The 20,100-nt window shown below is 32.6% G+C and overlaps 1 protein-coding gene across 1 annotated transcript in view; it reads right to left on the bottom strand.

Annotated features, from left to right (window-relative positions):
• Positions 1-20,100, bottom strand: part of LOC126748008 (uncharacterized) — a 110,373-nt gene that overhangs the window by 25,539 nt on the left and 64,734 nt on the right. The window contains exons 2-3 of the mRNA XM_050457013.1: positions 11,518-11,627; positions 1,412-1,531 (exon numbers count right to left, since the gene is read on the bottom strand). Coding sequence (XP_050312970.1) covers positions 1,412-1,531; positions 11,518-11,624 — 227 coding nt within the window. The 5' untranslated portion in view covers positions 11,625-11,627. The remainder of the gene's footprint in view (positions 1-1,411; positions 1,532-11,517; positions 11,628-20,100) is intronic.

Here is a 20,100-nt window from a genome sequence, read left to right as displayed (position 1 = left end):
AATAATATAAGATGTGCTGCACGCCTAATTATAGTGAGAATCTTTAAGTCTACCACGGCAAGTTTCTCTGAGGCAAAATCTAAACATCGCTCCTACAATTGACACTTTTGACTTATAGCCCTCTCCCAATACTGGAGAAATTACCCTAAGCTAACAGTGCATACTAGAATAGAGCGAAATGCACTGAGGCATAATGGCGAATGCATCCACACAGTCCCGAAGCTATAACCGGGCAACATTGCTGATAGATTTCTATCAATTATAATTCCTAAGAACTTAAATAAATGAGGCTACTTGATAACTTCTCTTTAAGGAGTAAACTATTGTCCTGAATTAAAAAAACCTTGAAATATGAGCTATACACTTGATGGTTTTAGAGTGGATAAACTGGTAGTCAGTATTGCGGAGCCGATGTGTCGTCGGCAAAAGGTACTATGTAGCTGTCAATAATTAGAGAGGAAAGTCATTAATAAAAAAAAAAGTAAAAACAAAATGGATTCTAGAACATGTCTCCAAGTGAAAATCCAATCGTAAAGGTATCAAAGGCTTTAGTAAAATTAAACAAGGTACCCACATATTTTAACATTAATTATTCAAGATTATTCAAGATATTTGTATAAAGAGCAGCTCTGAATACAAACTGATGACGTGGCAGTACACCTGTAGTATAGAGTAATTTATTAATTGTCAATGGTGATATGGGTGGCATTTGTTTACATAAGGAAGTTAAACAAACTGGAGAAAGTGTCAAAGAAGTAAGAAAATTTGTCTGAACTTATATATCCTAAAAGTTATATAACATTACATGTAAATATTGTAAAAGTAAATATAAAGGGCTACTTTACATAGCCTTGTGAGTAAACGAGTCGTGTAAATCGTGTAGGAAAATTTAATATATTCCTTGAATATCAACCTCCTGGTCAGATCTCTTATATATTTTTTTAAAAACCCGGTAAATCGAATACATATGTAAAAGGTAGAACCTCTTTGTGTAAAAATGTGTGACGTATATTATTATGTAGAAGTGTGATAAGAAGTAAAAGTTCTTTAAAACACTTTTTACTTACTTTGTTCAGAAAAGCTTTGCGTCGCACAGGAACGTTGCTGACGTCAGCACTTGATGACGTGGCAAAAAAACTATACACAGGCACACACATCGTGGACACTTTAAGGTATTCGTTGTATTAATACAAGAAGACACAAACAGCACAAAATACAACATCAATAAACAACTGAAATTATTTTCATCATAATTAGCTGCGATGCTGAAAAGTAATTTTAAAAAGTTATTTTAATAAAAAATTGATCTTTAATGGTTAAAAGAGAGAAGATTATAGATATGATTTATTCTATATATTTTTTAAAAGAGTCAATTTTTTATTAATATTCTCCTTCAATTGTTCTCACTCACTTTTCCAACTCGTTGTTATCAGCAAATGCCGCTCGAAGCCTCATGATAGCTTGTTCCAGGTTGGGAATTTGGTAGGGGTTCGGTTCCTCGTACCCCATTGGTGAATAGTACCCTGAGTAGCTGAAAAACGATTTTTTTTTAATTAAAAAAAGTTAAATATTTTATAAGTGAGTGAATTCAAAAGTTTAGACAGACCGCAGTTTGAAGTACAACGGTGACTATAGTAACTAGCGACATCTCGGGGCACACCTGGACGGTTCCGCAAGAATGGTCTACTTGCCGCCAGGAGGCCAGTTTGAATATTGGCGCGAATTTTAAATCAAAATAAATAGAGTGTAAATAAGTGGTTCTAGTAGTATTAAATCATTGTGTTTAGTGCGTTCTGTCATATAATTTATGTGTGCAAAAGGATCCTCGTTTGCTGAGATTCATCGGGAGTTTTGGGTTATAAGTGAGGAAAAAGCTAGAAAATGATGCGGTGATTTGAAAACGGACGAACCAATGTCAGGCCCATTATTTTGACCGATGAAAGTGAACCAAACACTGCGATGCGATCGTCGATTGACGATTAATGAAAATCTCAAATTTCAAGAAAAAAATCGGAGATTTTCATTGGGAATTTTGAATCCACCTTTCAAGTCCTGACCTTGCACCCAGCGACCACTTTCTCTTCTTGCACTTTAAACAGTGGATCGGTGATCGGTGATCGGTGGTAAAGAAGCTGGTGCTATGGGATGAAAAATACTTTAAAAGTGAACAGCGGTTATGTAGAATGTTAAATATTTTAAATGCACAATTTAATCCTAATAGTGGGCGAAGTCTAGCCTAACCCTCCTACAGAACTATTTTTAGGTTTAACAAAAATTAATAAATATGCGCTTGTAGCATAAAATACCTTTAAAACAAAAATGATTAATTTCCAAAAAAATGCTATATCTTAAAAAAACAACAATTATCCTACTTAAGTCTAATTCACCATTTTTCATGTGTTCCAATAAGACAGTTTCTGCATTTTTACCTCTAGCACCTCTGCATTACCTAGTACGATAATATCTCTATAATTATCCTTCCTATTCTTTTACTCTTATTTTGAAATAATTTTTTATGACTAAAACATTTGTTTTGCTGTACGAAAATGGTCAACTTTGACATTTTTTCCTCGGAAAACTAATAATTTGCAAACGTTTTTTTTAACGGTTTTAGAATATTTGAAATATTCTGAATCGTTTGGTACCACTGGAAAAATCGTGCAAATTATGGTTTCCAAGCTACGAGTTTCCAAGTTTTTTTAATGAAATTACGCACATTTGTTTTGCTGTACGAAAACCTGTCAATTTTGAAATTTTTTCATCGGAAAACTAATAACTTGCAAACGTTTTCGTTAATATTTTTAGAATATATGGAACCTTCTGAATCGTTTGGTACTACCGAAAAAATTGTGCGACTTATAGTTTCCAAGCTACGGGTTTTCAAAGTTTTTTTAATGAAATTACGCACATTTGTTTTGCTGTACGAAAACCTGTCAACTTTGAAATTCTTTCTTTGACAAAGTAATAACTTGCAAACGTTTTCTTTAACGGTTTTAGAACATTTGGGATATTCTGAATCGTTTGGTACCACTGGAAAAATCGTGCAGATTATAGTTTCCAAGCTACGGGTTTTCAAAGTTTTTTTTATGAAATTATGCGTATTTGTTTTACAGTTCGAAAATGGTCAACTTTGAAATTTTTTCTTGGGAAAATTAAAAACTGTCACAAGTTTTCTTTAATATTTTTATAATATTTGGAACCCTCTGAAACGTTTGGTACTACTGGAAAAATCGTGAAAATTATGGTTTTCAAGCTACGGGTTTTCAAAGTTTTTTTTTTAAATTACGCATATTTGTTTTGCTGTACGAAAACCTGTCAACTTTGAAATTTTTTACTTGGAAAACTAATAACTTGCAAACATTTTCTTTAACGTTTTTAGAATATTTGGAACCTTCTGAATCGTTTGGTAATACTGGAAAAATCGTGCGACTTATAGTTTCCAAGCTACGAGTTTTCAAAGTTTTCTTAATGAAATTACGCACATTTGTTTTGCTGTACGAAAACCTGTCAACTTTGACATTTTTTACTTGGAAAACTACTAACTTGCAAACATTTTTTTTAACGGTTTTAGAATATTTGGAACCTTCTGAATCGTTTGGTACCACTGAAAAAATTATGCGACTTATAGTTTTCAAGCTACGGCTTTTCAAATTTTTTTTAATGAAATTACGCATATTTGTTTTGCTGTACGAAAACCTGTCAACTTTGACATTTTTTACTTGGAAAACTACTAACTTGCAAACGTTTTCTTTAACGTTTTTGGAATATTTGGAACCTTCTGAATCGTTTGGTACCACTGAAAAAATTGTGCGACTTATAGTTTCCAAGCTACGGGTTTTCAAAGTTTTTTTTATGAAATTATGCACATTTGTTTTGCTGTACGAAAATGGTCAACTTTGAAATTTTTTCTTGGGAAAATTAAAAACTTTCACATGTTTTCTTTAATGTTTCTAGAATATTTGGAATCTTCTGAATCGTTTGGAACCACTGGAAAAATTGTGGAATTTATAGTTTCCAAACTACGAGATTTCAAAGTTTTTTTTATTAAGAAACTAATTTAAATAAGAAAATTTAAAACAAATTTAAATAAGAAATCTGTGTTATTAGATTAGATATTAACGACGAAACCAGCTGTTATTCATGCCTATAATTTTGAAAAACAATGATTTTTGGAAATCATTCCTTACTGGCAAAAAAAAATTTCTAAGAAAAAAATTGCTGGTACATTAATATCTTTATCTTTTTCTTCATATGGAATTATCTTTCGTACTATTTTAATTGAGAAATCATTTTTTAACACTAAACCGTGTTGACTATTAGCTTTAATGTGCTTAACCGTTCCCATTAACCGTGCACCACAAACCCTATTCCCGTCTGAATTACAATACAGTTTGTCAGGTGTTTAGGCAAGTTCGATTGGATATATACGCCCTAAATTCTCCCGAGTATTATTGCAATTAACAGCTGTCCTATATTGTCCAGTATTTCAGGGCTACATCTGAGGTCCATGAGCATGAGGGATTTTTTAATATTATCAGAATACGTTCTCTTGCAAATGAATAATTTTTATTAAAAATCCCGTCACTTATATTAAACAGGCTCTTGTTTTTGAAAATTTAAAAAGCATTAAATCGCTCCTGGCTAAACGGTCTTTTCTTCTATGAAGTCGACATCAACGGCAGCCTGTCGCTTCGTAAATTAAAAAAAAAAAAGAAAACAAGAGAAAACAAAAGCTCTTTTAATTATGGTGATCCGACAAAGGTTTTAGCGGAATTATTATTTAATTTGTAGATAAACTTTGAATTCCCAACGGTCTAGAGGGGCAAAGACAATAGACCGTTCAAACGAGGCGGCTATTTTAACTAGAACGACGAATTTCGAACCGATTTAATGCGCTTTGGTCAGCATTAAATGGCACTAAAACTGATTAAAGCTACGAAGAGATTAATTAGCGTTTTTGGGGATATTCCATTGAAAAAATATGTCTCAACAGATGGCGCCACTGGCGGTGGTGCAGCGGTAGACAGAGCGTTCTACACTTTATTGTATAGAATATATTCGGTGCAAAGTGATTTATCAGTGTTTATCATCATCATCATAATGATCTCGATAATCCTGTGTCATCATCATCATCATATTCAACGCACAAAAAACCTATAGTCAGCATATTTCCAAATATATTCTGTAACTAAAGTACGTTTTACGTAGCAGCATCAGTTCTCTCAACATACACTCATAACGAAATAAAAATAAGAGAAGGTGTAACAAGATACCACGGTAGACAGTTACGTTAGTTCAGAACATGGTTTCGAGGGCGCCACCGGGTGGCAGTTAGAACTGTCATAATCATCTGTCAATAATGATAGTTGACTTGACATAATCGCAAAATATGTAAAAAAGAATCTTGCCGACGTAAACGGAACATTAATATAAATTTATCGAAAATCATTGCCTAAAAAGGGAAAACAGTTCGCTGACGTAAAGACAAATTTAATTTAATTAATAAGAAATTATTAAACAGCTCACGTGAATAAAAAAATATATTCAATAATGACAGAGATAAGCGAGAGAGTGGGCTGACGTAGAGAGAAGATAACCTCAAATTTGTTGTAAAAATTAATGACTTGTTGAAGAGAGAATTTGTCTACGTAAATAAAAATTAAATTAAGCGAGAGACTGAAGCTGACGTGAAGCAATAATTTAATATATAATAAAATGGAAGAAATTTTACATAATTGGTCCTTCGAGCCGGATTTCTGCGTTTAAATACCAATATCTTAGCAACGAACAGAGGGAGGACCTTAGGTTTTTTGACCGTTACATATAAATTTATAAGATTTAATTCAAATTTGAGATTTGGTAATTCCAGCCTCTTCCTGTTGTCTAGCATTCTTGCATTTATCTTACTAAATTCTACTGGGAATTTACACATTTACAGCAAAAATGTCGGTTAACTGACAAGTGACGTTATCAGGCCTCTATATGTTAAATAGGAAAACAGTTCGCTGACGTAAAGAAAAATTTAATTTAATTGACATATTAAGCCTCGTCCATCCTTGATGTATGAAAATTTAAATAGCTTTCGTAGTTGTTCAGACTGTGACGTCAGAAGTTAGTTAATGGCCTTTTAGGTTACAGCCAAGCTCTGTCTCCAGTTATGTTTACGACTGTCTAATGATTAATGAACAGATCTCAAGCTTGACATCCTTTTAGTTAAATCGATGGAGGGCAGAATTTCTTCCATTAAACCGCTTGAAAGAAGCTTAGACTGCCTAAATTGGTCACTTCCAAAAGAGTTCCAAGTTAAAGTATTTGGCAAGTCCAGGCATCAATTACGTTCAGGGAATTGCTAGGAAGAAGTTTCAGCTGCCTGGAACAGTCACTTGAGTGCCAAGTAGTTATGGTCCAGACATTCGAGGCAATTTTGAAGTAACTGAAATCATTTTTTGATACGTCTAGGCAAGTGAAGACATCAATTTCTTTCAGGAAATTGCTGGGAGGAGGCTTCAAATGCTGAAGAACATTTTTTTTCAACTTGGATTTCAGTAAAAGTACAAGTGATGCTATTGTTAATCTTCTTCCTTTAACCAGGGCGATGTTGCTACGGCAGTTTCCTGTGATATATCCAAGACCTTCGTTTGTGTAGGTCTTTCTTGTGAAAGAATCTTTTCTGGGTTGTTGCTCTGAAGAACTACCACAGAGGTCCCCTATGGTTCTTTCCTTAATATTATTTGTTTTTTTTTTTTAAATTATGACTTTCCTTTGCTCCCCATTAAATGAATGATTACTATGTTTGCGGATGACACCACCATCATTTGGCATGGTCCAATGATTGTAGATTCAGGTTTGAAAATCACCTTTATTATAGTTGTGCAGTAGAGTTTCATCGGGTTGCTTGCGAGTTTAGAGTGATTTTTAACTTTTACATGGCAAAAAAATGCCTTTGTGGAGTCACATCTTAGTTATATGGTACTTGTTTTGGCAGTTTAGTGGAGTATAAAATAGGATCTTGACTCTTGATTCTCTAATAAATTTATAAGGGGTTGCCCCCACCACGCTCAACTTTAGTTGGGTTTGATTGAGCACCTCTTTTATTTATTTCGATAGTTCGTGGGTCATAAATTGTTAAACAATAAAGGCGAAACTGACCTGACGTAAAAGGGAAAATTCATCGAAATTATTACTTTACATAATTGGTCCTTCGAGCCGGATTTTTCCGTTTGAATACCAATATCTTAGCAACGAACAGAGAGCGAACCATATCGCTGACGTAAAAAGACATTCAATTTAATTGACGAGAAAATTATTAAAAAATCATTCTGGTGAATAAAAAAAAAATCAACAATGACAGAGATAAGCGAGAGAGTGAGCCGACGTAGACAGAAGATAACCTCAAATTTGTTGTAAAAATAAATGACTTATTGAAGAGAGAATTTGCCTACGTAAATAAAAATCAAATCAAGCGAGAGACTGAAGCTGACGTGAAGCAATAATTTAATATATAATAAAATGAAAGAAATTTTACCAAATTGGTCCTTCGAGCCGGATTTCTGCGTTTAAATACCAATATCTTAGCAACGAACAGAAAGAGGACCTTAGGTTTTTTGACCGTTACATATAAATTTATAAGATTTAATTCAAATTTGAGATTTGGTAATTCCAGCCTCTTCCTGTTGTCTAGCATTCTTGCCTTTCTCTTATAAAATTCTACTGGGAACTTACACACTTACAGCAAAAATTTCGGTTAACTGACAAGTGACGTCATCATGCCTCTATATGTTAAATAGGAAAACAGTTCGCTGACGTAAAGAGAAATTTAATTTAATTGACGAGAAAATTATTATAAATCGTTCACGTGAATAAAAAAATATATTCAACAATGACAGAGATAAGCGAGAGAGTGAGCCGACGTAGACAGAAGATAACCTCAAATTTGTTGTAAAAATTAATGACTTATTAAAGAGAGAATTTGCCTACGTAAATAAAAATCAAATTAAGCGAGAGCCTAAAGCTGACATGAAGCAATAATTTAATATATAATAAAATGGAAGAAATTTTACATAATTGGTCCTTCGAGCCGGATTTCTGCGTTTAAATACCAATATCTTAGCAACGAACAGAGGGAGGACCTTAGGTTTTTTGACCGTTACATATAAATTTATAAGATTTAATTCAAATTTGAGATTTGGTAATTCCAGCCTCTTCCTGTTGTCTAGCATTCTTGCATTTATCTTACTAAATTCTACTGGGAACTTACACACTTACAGCAAAAATTTCGGTTAACTGACAAGTGACGTCATCATGCCTCTATATGTTAAATAGGAAAACAGTTCGCTGACGTAAAGAGAAATTTAATTTAATTGACATATTAACATATTAAGCCTCGTCCATCCTTGATATATGAAAATTTAAATAGCTTTCGTAGTTGTTCAGACTGTGACGTCAGAAGTTAGTTAATGGCCTTTTAGGTTACAGCCAAGCTCTGGATATAAACGTTGCGATTCGCACGCAGTTATGCCTACGACTGTTTAATGATTAATGAACAGATCTCAAGCTTGACATCCTTTTAGTTAAATCGATGGAGGGCAGAATTTCTTCCATTAAACCGCTTAAAAGAAGCTTAGACTGCCTAAATTAGTCACTTCCAAAAGAGTTCCAAGTTAAAGTATTTGGCAAGTCCAGGCATCAATTACGTTCAGGGAATTGCTGGGAGGAAGTTTCAGCTGCCTGGAACAGTCACTTGAGTCCCAAGTAGTTATGGTCCAGGCATTTGAGGCAATTTCGAAGTAACTGAAATTATTTTTTGATACGTTTAGGCAAGTGAAGACATCAATTTCTTTCAGGGAATTGCTGGGAGGAGGCTTCAAATGCTGAAGACAAGTGATGCTATTGTTAATATTCTTCCTTTAACCAGGGCGATGTTGCTGCGGCAGTTTTCTGTGATATATCCAAGACCTTCGTTTGTGTAGGTCTTTCTTGTGAAAGAATCTTTTCTGGGTTATTGCTCTGAAGAACTACCACAGAGGTTCCCTAGGGTTCTTTCCTGGAGACAATATTATTTATTTTTTTTTTAATTATGACTTTTTTTGCTCCCAATTAAATGAATGATTACTATGTTTGCGGATGACACCACCATCATTTGGCATGGTCCAATGATTGCAGATTCAGGTTTGAAAATCACCTTTATTATAGTTGTGCAGTAGAGTTTCATCGGGTTGCTTGCGAGTTTAGAGTGATTTTTAACTTTTACATGGCAAAAAATGCCTTTGTGGAGTCACATCTTAGTTATATGGTACTTGTTTTGCCAGTTTAGTGAAGTATAAAATAGGATTTTGACTCTTGATTCTCTAATAAATTTATAAGGGGTTGCCCCCACCACGCCCAACTTGGGTTTGATTGAGCACCTCTTTTATTTATTTCGATAGTTCGTGCGTCATAAATTGTTAAACAATAAAAGCAAAACTGGCCTGACGTAAAAGGAAAATTCATCGAAATTATTACGTTACATAATTGGTCCTTCGAGCCGGATTTTTCCGTTTAAATACCAATATCTTAGCAACGAACAGAGAGCGAACCATATCGCTGACGTAAAAAGACATTCAATTTAATTGACGAGAAAATTATTAAAAAATCATTCTGGTGAATAAAAAAAAAATCAACAATGACAGAGATAAGCGAGAGAGTGGGCTGACGTAGAGAGAAGATAACCTCAAATTTGTTGTAAAAATAAATGACTTATTGAAGAGATAATTTGCCTACGTGAATAAAAATCAAATCAAGCGAGAGACTGAAGTTGACGTGAAGCAATAATTTAATATATAATAAAATGGAAGAAATTTTACATAATTGGTCCTTCGAGCCGGATTTCTGCGTTTAAATACCAAAATCTTAGCAACGAACAGAAAGAGAACAATATCATGTTTTTTTGACCGTTACTAATAATTTTCACATAAATTTATAACATTTAATTTAAATTTGAGATTTGGTAATTCCAGCCTCTTCCTGTTGTCTAGCATTCTTGCATTTATCTTACTAAATTCTACTGGGAACTTACACACTTACAGCAAAAATGTCGGTTAACTGACAAGTGACGTCATCAGGCCTTTATATGTTAAATAGGAAAACAGTTCGCTGACGTAAAGAGAAAAAAATTAATTTAATTGATTAGAAATTATTAAACAGCTCGCGTGTATAAAAAAAATATATTTAATAATGACAAAGACAGGCGAGAGAGTTGGCCGACGTAGAGAGAAGATAACCTTAAATTTGTAGTAAAAATAAATGACTTACTGAAGAGAGGATTTGCCTACGTAAATAAAAATCAAATTAAGCGAGGGACTGAAGCTGACGTAAAGCAATAATTTTATATAAAATAAAATAATTAACCCTTTTACATAATTGGTCCTCCGACAATTTAATAATACAATTTAATAAGTTATTTACAACACAGTTAGTCCATACGCCCTATTAGCAACGACCCTTTCTTTTTAATTAACTTTTCTTTAAAATTCCTATAAGGTGACTTAGTACGAATGTTTTCATATGAAACACTAAGTTAGTTCGCCCATCTCTAAAAACCAAACCTAACCTCACTTTAGTAGGATTTGCATGTGGCGCCATCCTCCGAACACCACTTGAACGTACGAAATGCAGGAATCTACAACATGGTCGGAGAGTGCAAGGACAGTAAATTGTTAAAGGCATAAATAAGTGTAAAAGGATTAAGACACCTTACAACAGATTTGTTTGAAGTTTAGCAGACACATTCTCACTTATATTTTGTCTTGTAATATATTAAATTTTAAATAGTTATCAGTTGTGAATTTGGTACCATTTGACAGTACTGTCCAAGATGGAAGCCTTTAAAATGATATTTAAAAAATAGCCAATCGCGAGATCTGGTTAGACACTAAAGAACTGGCAACTACGCCTCCTTAAAAGAAATCTCAAGCTGTAAATAATGAACCTTCCTAGTTCACATATTCCCATTCAAACTTATGTTAATAAAGTTTGCAACTGTGCGTTCTTCTTTAACAAATTAGTTTGCAGCGATGCACATAAGGCACTAACAAACTCGAGGAAGAAGTAATTTCCGCGTAGCATTCTTAACTTTGACATACGAACCAGGTAAAAGTAGAGAAGTATTGCAGGTTCTTCAGCTAATTGAATTTTAGTTACTTGTCTGTGTAATATTATAAATGTCTACTACCGACAGGCTTAATAAGTAGTGCTTAACAAGCTTTTAAGTTTTCATTTCTTAAAATTAACGAGAAATTATTTCATTTTTTTTATTACACGTCAGAATTAGCTTTGATCACATATTTCCTAAGCAGAGGAGTCACTTAAAGTCCAATCTTGCCTATTAGAAAACATTGAGAAAACACTGTCTCTGCATATGTTTGTATGGTTTTTTTGTACGCCCTCTTGAAGATATTATAAAACACGCTGTATATCTTTAGGTCACACACATTTAAAAGCAATTATCACGTTATCTAGATTGGAACTAATGGTACTTACCTTGGATAAGCTTCTGTAAAGCTCGAGGTAATTTCCAAGACCACCAACGAGGCCAGTGCAATCATAACTAGAGAGCCGCAGGTGACGGTGCTGGAAGTTGATTTCATTTTCTGAAACAAGATTTTTATGTTAAAGTAAATTATTTTATATATTTACACTGATAGTGAAATTTACTTCTAAGAAAAATAAGTTATATACTACATATATGGGGTCATAGTATTCATTTTGAAACGAACAAACGTCGAGAAACCAGCTGATTCTCCGTTATTCCGGAATGACACGACGTCTCGAAGGTCAGCGAACCTTCCGGAATCATGGTCAGCCGAGTATATAAGGAGCCGCGTCGACGTGATCGTGTTTAGTAACGTAAGTATGACAATAAATCAGTTGACTATTTTCGTGCAATCAACTATTTAATTCACAAATAACGAACCCAACAAATTTGAGTAAAAAAATTTATAAAAAACTAGTCCTACTCTGATAGTCATCCTTAATTGAAGTTAGATCTTATACCGGATAATATTAATAAAGTGAGGTTATGAAAAAACTAGTCCCATTCTGATAGCTATACCTCAGCTGCTTCGCTGACTTCGGCAATGCGGTTTACGGCTAGTTATAGTGAAAGGATGAGGCTAAATGCCAGTATACTCGGCTTTATGCAACTAGTTGAGAAACAAAAAATATGGCTATCAGAAAATGACCAATTTTTTTTAAAATGGTGAAAACTAGTCCCACTCTGATAGCCATAACTCAGCCGCAACGCTGACTTCGGCAATGCGGTTTATGGCTAGTTATAGTGAAAGGACGAAGCTAGATGTCAGTATACTTGGCTTCATCCAACTAGTTGATAAAGAAAGAATATGGCTATCAGAAAATGTCCTATTTTTTTAAAATGGTGAAAACTAGTCCCACTCTGATAGCCATAATTCAGCTGCATCGCTGACATCGGCAATGCGGCTTACGGCTAGTTATAGTGAAAGGATGAGGCTAGATGCCAGTATACTCAGCTTTATGCAACTAGTTGAGAAACAAAAAATATGGCTATCAGAAAATGACCAATTTTTTTAAAATGGTGAAAACTAGTCCCACTCTGATAGCCATAACTCAGCTGCATCGCTGACTTCGGCAATGCGGTTTACGGCTAGTTATAGTGAAAGGACGAAGCTAGATGCCAGTATACTCGGCTTTATCCAACTAATTGATAAACAAAAAATATGGCTATCAGAAAATGACCTATTTTTGTAATTTTGAAACTTTGAGGTCAAAAAAAAAAAGATAATTTTTTTTGGAAAAATTAATAGCATTTTCATAATATACGGGTCGCAATCTATAAGAAAACAAATTTCCAAGAAAATTAAAAAAAAAAATTCTCTGAAAAAAATGCATACATACAATGGTCCTCAAAATTTTCAAAGATCGAAAAAAAAATCTCTTAAATCTTTTTGAAAATATGTTTTCTTATAGATTTCGACCTGTATATTACGAAAATGCTATTCATTTTTGCCAAAAAAAAATATCTCATATTTTTTTTGACCTCAAAATCAAAAAAAAAAAAATTATGCTGAAAACTAGTTCCACTCTGATAGCCATAACTCAGCTGCATCGCTGACCTTGGTAATGCGGTTTAGGGCTGGTTATAGTGAAAGGATGAGGCTAGATGCCAGTATACTCGGCTTTATGCAACTAGTTGAGAAACAAAAAATATGGCTATCAGAAAATGACCAATTTTTTTAAAAAGGTGAAAACTAGTCCCACTCTGATAGCCATAACTCAGCTGCATCGCTGACTTCGGCAATTCGGTTTGCGGCTAGTCATAAAGAAAGGATGAGGCTAGATGCCAGTATACTCGGCTTCATACAACTAGTTGAGAAACAAAAAATATGGCTATCAGAAAATGACCTATTTTTGTAATTTTGAAATTTTGAGGTCAAAAAAAAATATAAGATAATTTTTTTTTGGAAAAATTAATAGCATTTTCATAATATACGGGTCGCAATCTATAAGAAAACAAATTTCCAAGAAAATTTAAAAAAAAAATTCTCTGAAAAAAATGCATACATACAATGGTCCTCAAAATTTTCAAAGATCGAAAAAAAAATCTCTTAAATCTTTTTGAAAATATGTTTTCTTATAGATTTCGACCTGTACGGAATCCGCATCTACCCCTAAAGGGTACCAACATCTCATCCAGGGTAACATTTTCACCAGGGGTATACATTTCCCGTGCGTTATCCACAAATGTATTAAAAACTTCTGAAATCGGCAAGTTTGTCCAATTTGATCCCTTCCTTCCTCAAATCTTGCAAGGCTCATTGTAGCTGTAAAAATGTTCCATCAGTACACCACATTGACCTTAGATCCTTATGACCAGACTTGAATAAGCCTTGAAGATATAACAAACCAAAAAATGCTTTTAGCTCATCTTCACTTGTTTTGGCAATAAACGTTGGCTGAAATTTTCTTCTGGCAGCCCTACGTCTTTTGAAACTTCTCTATTTGGCCTGACACAGTCCAATTTTTATATTTGTAAATTATATTATTAATTATAATTAAGTTTCATGCTGACTCAGGTGACTTGGGTGGATTGGACAATGCAAAGCCCTTCAAACCTGGTTTAGTGTAAATAATGTTACGAGCTGCTGCTCTTCCACGTGTTGCTGCTCCTTTTGACCATCTTGTTTCATCCTTTCCAACCCAAGACGTAAAATTAATTAGAGGTTGATCTTCCTCAGAATCATCATTGCCAGAAACCCCAGAAGCCTCACTCAGAGAATCATGTTCAATAGCTCGCAGTCCTCTTCAAAATCATCGCTTTTATCTCCATCCTCCAAAATTTTTCTAAGAGCGTCCTGTTCATTCTCAGCAATTTCCAAGGGCACATTGGCGCCATTTTCATCACCCGTGAACTCATTAGTTTCATCCACGTTTTCGAGGGCCTGCCAAAAATCGTCATTTTCTATAATGTCTAAAAGCTCCGCATCCGTGTATAATTTGGAATCCATTTTTATGGATAACTAGATACAAAAATTACAATAAACACTTGTTCGAAACAATTTTTATGCAAAAAACCTTACCAAAATAATTATTTCATAAAGTGCTAAATTGAAAATATTTATAACAACTACCGCTGGGTCACTTTGACCCATTTTCGTAAATTCGGCCACAACGAAGCTGCATTCCTACGTAGTTAATGTGCTACTAAAAGTAAACACGCGCGCTAGACAAAGTCGTGAAGCCTTGCCCCCCAAGTTACAAAATTGGAGGGGGAAATTTCAGTTTAAAGGCGTCTCTGGGTCAATTTGACCCCGTCAATATTGGTTAGGGGTTAAAAAAATTAACCCATTTATTCTAAATATTTATATATAAAATTATATCAAATTTAAATAAACTATATTAATAAATTAAATATTGTATATATATTTTCTGCAAAAACATTGTTTTTCATCAAAACAACCCTTACCCCCCCACCCACCCCAAACACTTTCCCAGTAAGAAATTCCTTTGAAAAATCACTGTTTTTCGTTTATAATATCTAATCTAATAGCACTGTTTTTGTATTAAATATTTGTTAATGTACATATAAATAATTATATTAAATATAAATAAATAAACTATGTTATTAGATTGGATATTAACGACAAAACCAGCTAGTAAATAGAGATACACGAACAGCCCAGCAAAATATCGTTAAACCAAATGTCTGCATATCGATAATAGAAGTCTTCGAAGGAGAACAGGGACTGCAGTGAAGTATTGCTAGTGACTGACCCACTAACTGACGACTGGCACTTTGAGGCAGGTCTGATATATGCCCAACAGTAAATCACTTTATCCAGAAGTATATTTGCATCCAGAGTTTTCAAGTTGCCACCCAGTATATACATTAGATTATACACGTTTTCCTTACTTAACTACCGTAGATTTTAATTAACACGATTTATAAACGCGATTACGTTTAACGAGAAAATAATTAGCAGCTAAGAAGCTCCTTATCCCTCCTTAAACTTCCGGTTAGATTTTATTTATTCGAGAATTAAAACTAAATTCTTGATACTACTCTTTGCAGCTTTATAAAATGTATAAAAGCTTCTTTATGCTTGGAGTTTAGTTTGAACTTTACTACTTAAAGGTTTCTTATTAAATATAAAGCAAATTAAAAATGTGCGTGCCTCTAAAGCTCTTAAAATTAACTTATAATCTTCAAATTATTCACATAACCAAATCACGTACTCCTATTAGGCAGTAACTTAGGGCTAAACCTTCTAAGGTAGGATAACTTTCGACAAAATTCGACATGCTGTCTCTTTAAAATTTACTTTATTTCTAATACACGTCACGTAGGTGGATCAGCGATTTTCTCAAGGTAATCATCTTAGTATTAAGTAACTGGAGTCTTTTGGATTTAGATATAATTATTCAAAATGATTTTTAATGCTTCTCCGCCCTTATTCAAACTTACCGGAAACGGAAACATAAATGTAAATGTCAGTTGTCACTGACCATGGAGTGTACAAACAAAAGAGATGAAGTTTAAATTATGTTGAAACACCACTAGAGGGCGTAAACAAATTTGAATTATTTAGCGGTAAATACAAATTACGTATACTGCTGGCCGTCTGTAAGGAATATTGAATATGTAGTGTTAATTTAGTCTTGCACCAAATCAGTAGTAAATATATGTTGATTGTTTTTAATATAAAGTCATCAATTTTTCTGGGTCAAAAGCTCTCTTATAGCACGAGCGACATTCATATGCGAGCAGAATAGTTATTTAAACAGGTTCCGATCAGACGGTTTAACAATTTGAAAAACAACTTTTCGTTTCCCGTTATTTCCGTGAAGTCAGCATTCGACGGAAATTACCGGGGTTTCTTGGATTTAAATGGAAAATTGTTTATTTGGTGTCAATTAAGGGACAAAGTGATTATTGAAAGTGTTTAAACGAAATCAAGCTTGTTACTGTGAAAGGAAACATCTCTGTCTCTTTTGGTCTGTTCGTGATAACTTTGTATTTAATTTTTTTTCTCTCTCTCTCTATAGTTTTCTGGCTGCTATACCTTGCGGAAAACAGGAACAACTATCGGCAAGGACCATCCTCCTTATTTTTACTGCTGCCTAATTTACAGAACATCCAGATAACTTTTAACAATCAAAAACAATGTTTACAAAATCATTGTGGCAAGTTTTAAAAGCAAACAACCAAATTATCATTTTCATTATATTTTCCTCTCTAGTAGCTGCTTTTATTCGAGCCGCTCTTTGCTTTTCCCGAAAACTTACCCACTCGAACAATAGCTCGAAAGTCTTGCATAAAACAATCCGCGAATAATTTCCGCGCAAACCTAAAGAGTAAATATTAATTTTAATTTATCATTTAATTGGACTAATTTTTTGGTTTTTAATGTGCAAATTATGAAATCAATGCATAAATACTAAACGTTTCAACAGAAGATCGATAAGTTCTGGCTGTATAATCAACCTGATGTAATGTCTGATTGCACGCTGCGTTGTCCAACCGGTATATTGAGTAGTAAATCAATTGTTATTTTTGTTATTCATGTGGATGTGAAGAAGATGCCAACTGCTCAAGGTGTCAAGACAGTTCTGGTATTGGTAAGTTTTTTAGTGTTTTTTTTATTTTAAAATGACTTATGACAGTAATATATTTTATATCTGTATTGAATATCTTTTACAAGTCTTTATATATAGCTGTTTCATTTTTAAAAACTTACTAATACATTTATATAAAAACATTAAATTTAAATAAACAAACTGTGTTATTGGATTGGATATTAATGATGACACCAGTTATTCATGCACATTATTTTGAAAAACAATAATTTTTAAAAGCAATTTCTTACTGGTAAATTGTGTGGGGTGGGTGGGGGGTTAAGGGTAGGGTTGATGAAAAAAGTTTTTTTTTGCAGAAAATAATTTCCTGAAAGAAAAATACTTTTTAAAAACATTATAGATGAGAATATACGTATATAATATATGATTCTGTTTACAAATGTAAAAAAATTTCATAAACACTGTTATTAAATTAAATATTGCATATCTATTTTCTGTAGAAATATTGATTTTCATCGACACAACCCTTACACCCCCCACCCACCCCAAACATTTTCATAGTAAGAAATTCTATAGAAAAATAATCGTTTTTCGGCCATAAAATCCAAGCTAATAGCACTGTTTTTGTACTAAATATTTGTATATAAAATTATAATAAATTTAACTAAATATTTTCTGCAAAAACATCGTTTTCCACTAACACAACTCTTACACCCCCACTCACCCCAAACCCTTTCCCTGTAAGAAATTCATTTAAAAAATCACCATTTTTCGTCCATAATATCTAATCTAATAGCACTGTTTTTGTATTAAATATTTATTAATATACGTATCTATAATTGGATCAAATTTAAATAAACAAACTGTGTTATTGGATTGGATTTTAACGACGAGACCAGCTGTTATTCATGCATATTATTTTGGAAAACAATGATTTTTAAAGAAAATTCCTTACTAGCAATTTGTTGTAGGGTGGGTGGGGGGGTACGGGTAGGGTAAATAAAAAACGAATTTTTTGCAGAAAATTATAAGTGATAAAAAATCTATAGTTTTTGTATCTATTCTTTTCTCATCATATAACCTTAAGATTTTCGAGCAACAGTGAAAAATTTTAAACATCATCTTATTTCTCGAAAATGAGGCTTATCGCTATGAAAATTACAGTAGTTGTATCATTTTTTATCGCAAATAAGTGGAAATTCAGTTTTTTGAGGCTTCGATAACTTTCCACTATAAAGCTTTAAAAATACAGTTTTTAAAATAAAACTTATAATATGGTCAAGGTATACTTATTAGACTGTAGAATAAACGTATATTATATACGATTCTGGTTATAAAAGAGAAAAAATTTCGACGGTTAAAAACAATCGACACGGGACTTACATATCTAGTTTTTAAACTCGATTACTACACCTCAAACATTTGATAAAATTCTTCTGAAAAATCACTGTTTTTCGTATAAATTATAAAATCTAATAACGCTGTTTTTATACTAAATAGTTATATATAAAATTATATCAAATTTAAAGAAACAGTGTTATAAAATTAGATATTCAATATATATTTTCTGCAAAAACATTGTTTTTCATCAACACAACTCTTACCCCCCCACCCACCCCAAACCTTTTTCCATTAAGAAATTCTTTTAAAAAATCATTATTTTTCCTTCATAATATCACTGTTTTTGTAATAAATATTTATTAATATACATATATATAATTATATCAAATTTAAATAAATAAACTGTGTCTATAGATTAAATATTAATGACGAAACCAGCTGTTATTCATGCGTATTATTTTAGAAAACAATGATTTTTGAAAACAATTTTCTTAATGTTAATTTATGTGGGGTGGGTGGGGGGATAAGGGTAGGGTTAATAAAAAACGTTTTTTTTTGCAGAAAATAATTGCCTGAGAAAAAAAGGCTTTTTAACAAAATTATAGGTACATATATAATTATTAGATTGTAGAATATACGTATATCATATACGATTCTGGTCATAAAAGGGAAAACATTTCGACGGTTAAAAAAATCGACGGGACTTACATATATCTAGTTTTTAAACTTTATTACTACACCTCAAATATTTAATAAAATTATTTTGAAAAATCACTGTTTTTCGTATAAATTATCCAATCTAATAACGCTGTTTTTGTACTAATTATTTATATATAAAATTATATTATATTTAACTAAATATTTTCTGCAAAAACATTGTTTTTCATTAATATAACCCTTACACCCCCCACCCACCCCAAACATTTTTCCAGTAAGAAATTCTTTAGAAAAATCACCGTTTTTCGTCCATAAAATCCAAGCTTATAGCACTGTTTTTGTATCAAATATTTATTAATATTTACGTATATAATTATATCAAATTTAAATAAATAAACTGTCTTATTAGATTAGATATTAACGACGAAACCAGCTGTTATTCATGCGTATTATTTTGAAAAAGAATAATTTTAGAAAATAATTTCTTACTGGTAATTTGTGTGGGGCGGGTGGGGGGGTAAGGATAGTGTTAATGAAAAACGGTTTTTTTTGCAAAAAATATTTTTATAAAAAAATTTATAGTTTTTGTATCTATACTTTTCTCATATAACTTTAAGAATTTCGAGTAAAAATGAAAAAACACTATTTTATTTCTCGAAAACAAGGCGTAACGCTGTGTAAATTGCAGTGTCATTTTTTATAGCAAATAAATGGATATTTAGTTTTTTTTTGAGGCCTAGATAACTTTTCATTATATATCTTCAAAAATACAGGTTTTAAATTAAAACTATTGGTATATTTATCAACCGTATATGGTCAAGGTATACTGATTAGACTGTAGAATATACGTATATCATATACAATTCTGGTCATAAAAGAAAGAAAATTTCGACGGTTAAAAAACGGTTCTGTGTCAAAGACTTACATATATAGTTTTTAAACTCGATTACTACACCTCAAACATTTGATGAAATTTTTCTAAAAAATCACTGTTTTTCGTCCATATTATCCAAT

The sequence above is a fragment of the Anthonomus grandis genome, chromosome 20, assembly GCF_022605725.1.
Source record: "Anthonomus grandis grandis chromosome 20, icAntGran1.3, whole genome shotgun sequence".
Taxonomy (NCBI): Eukaryota; Metazoa; Arthropoda; class Insecta; order Coleoptera; family Curculionidae; genus Anthonomus; species Anthonomus grandis.
The sequence above is the reverse complement of the archived record's forward strand: the minus strand, read 5'-3'. Positions and strand labels throughout refer to the sequence as shown.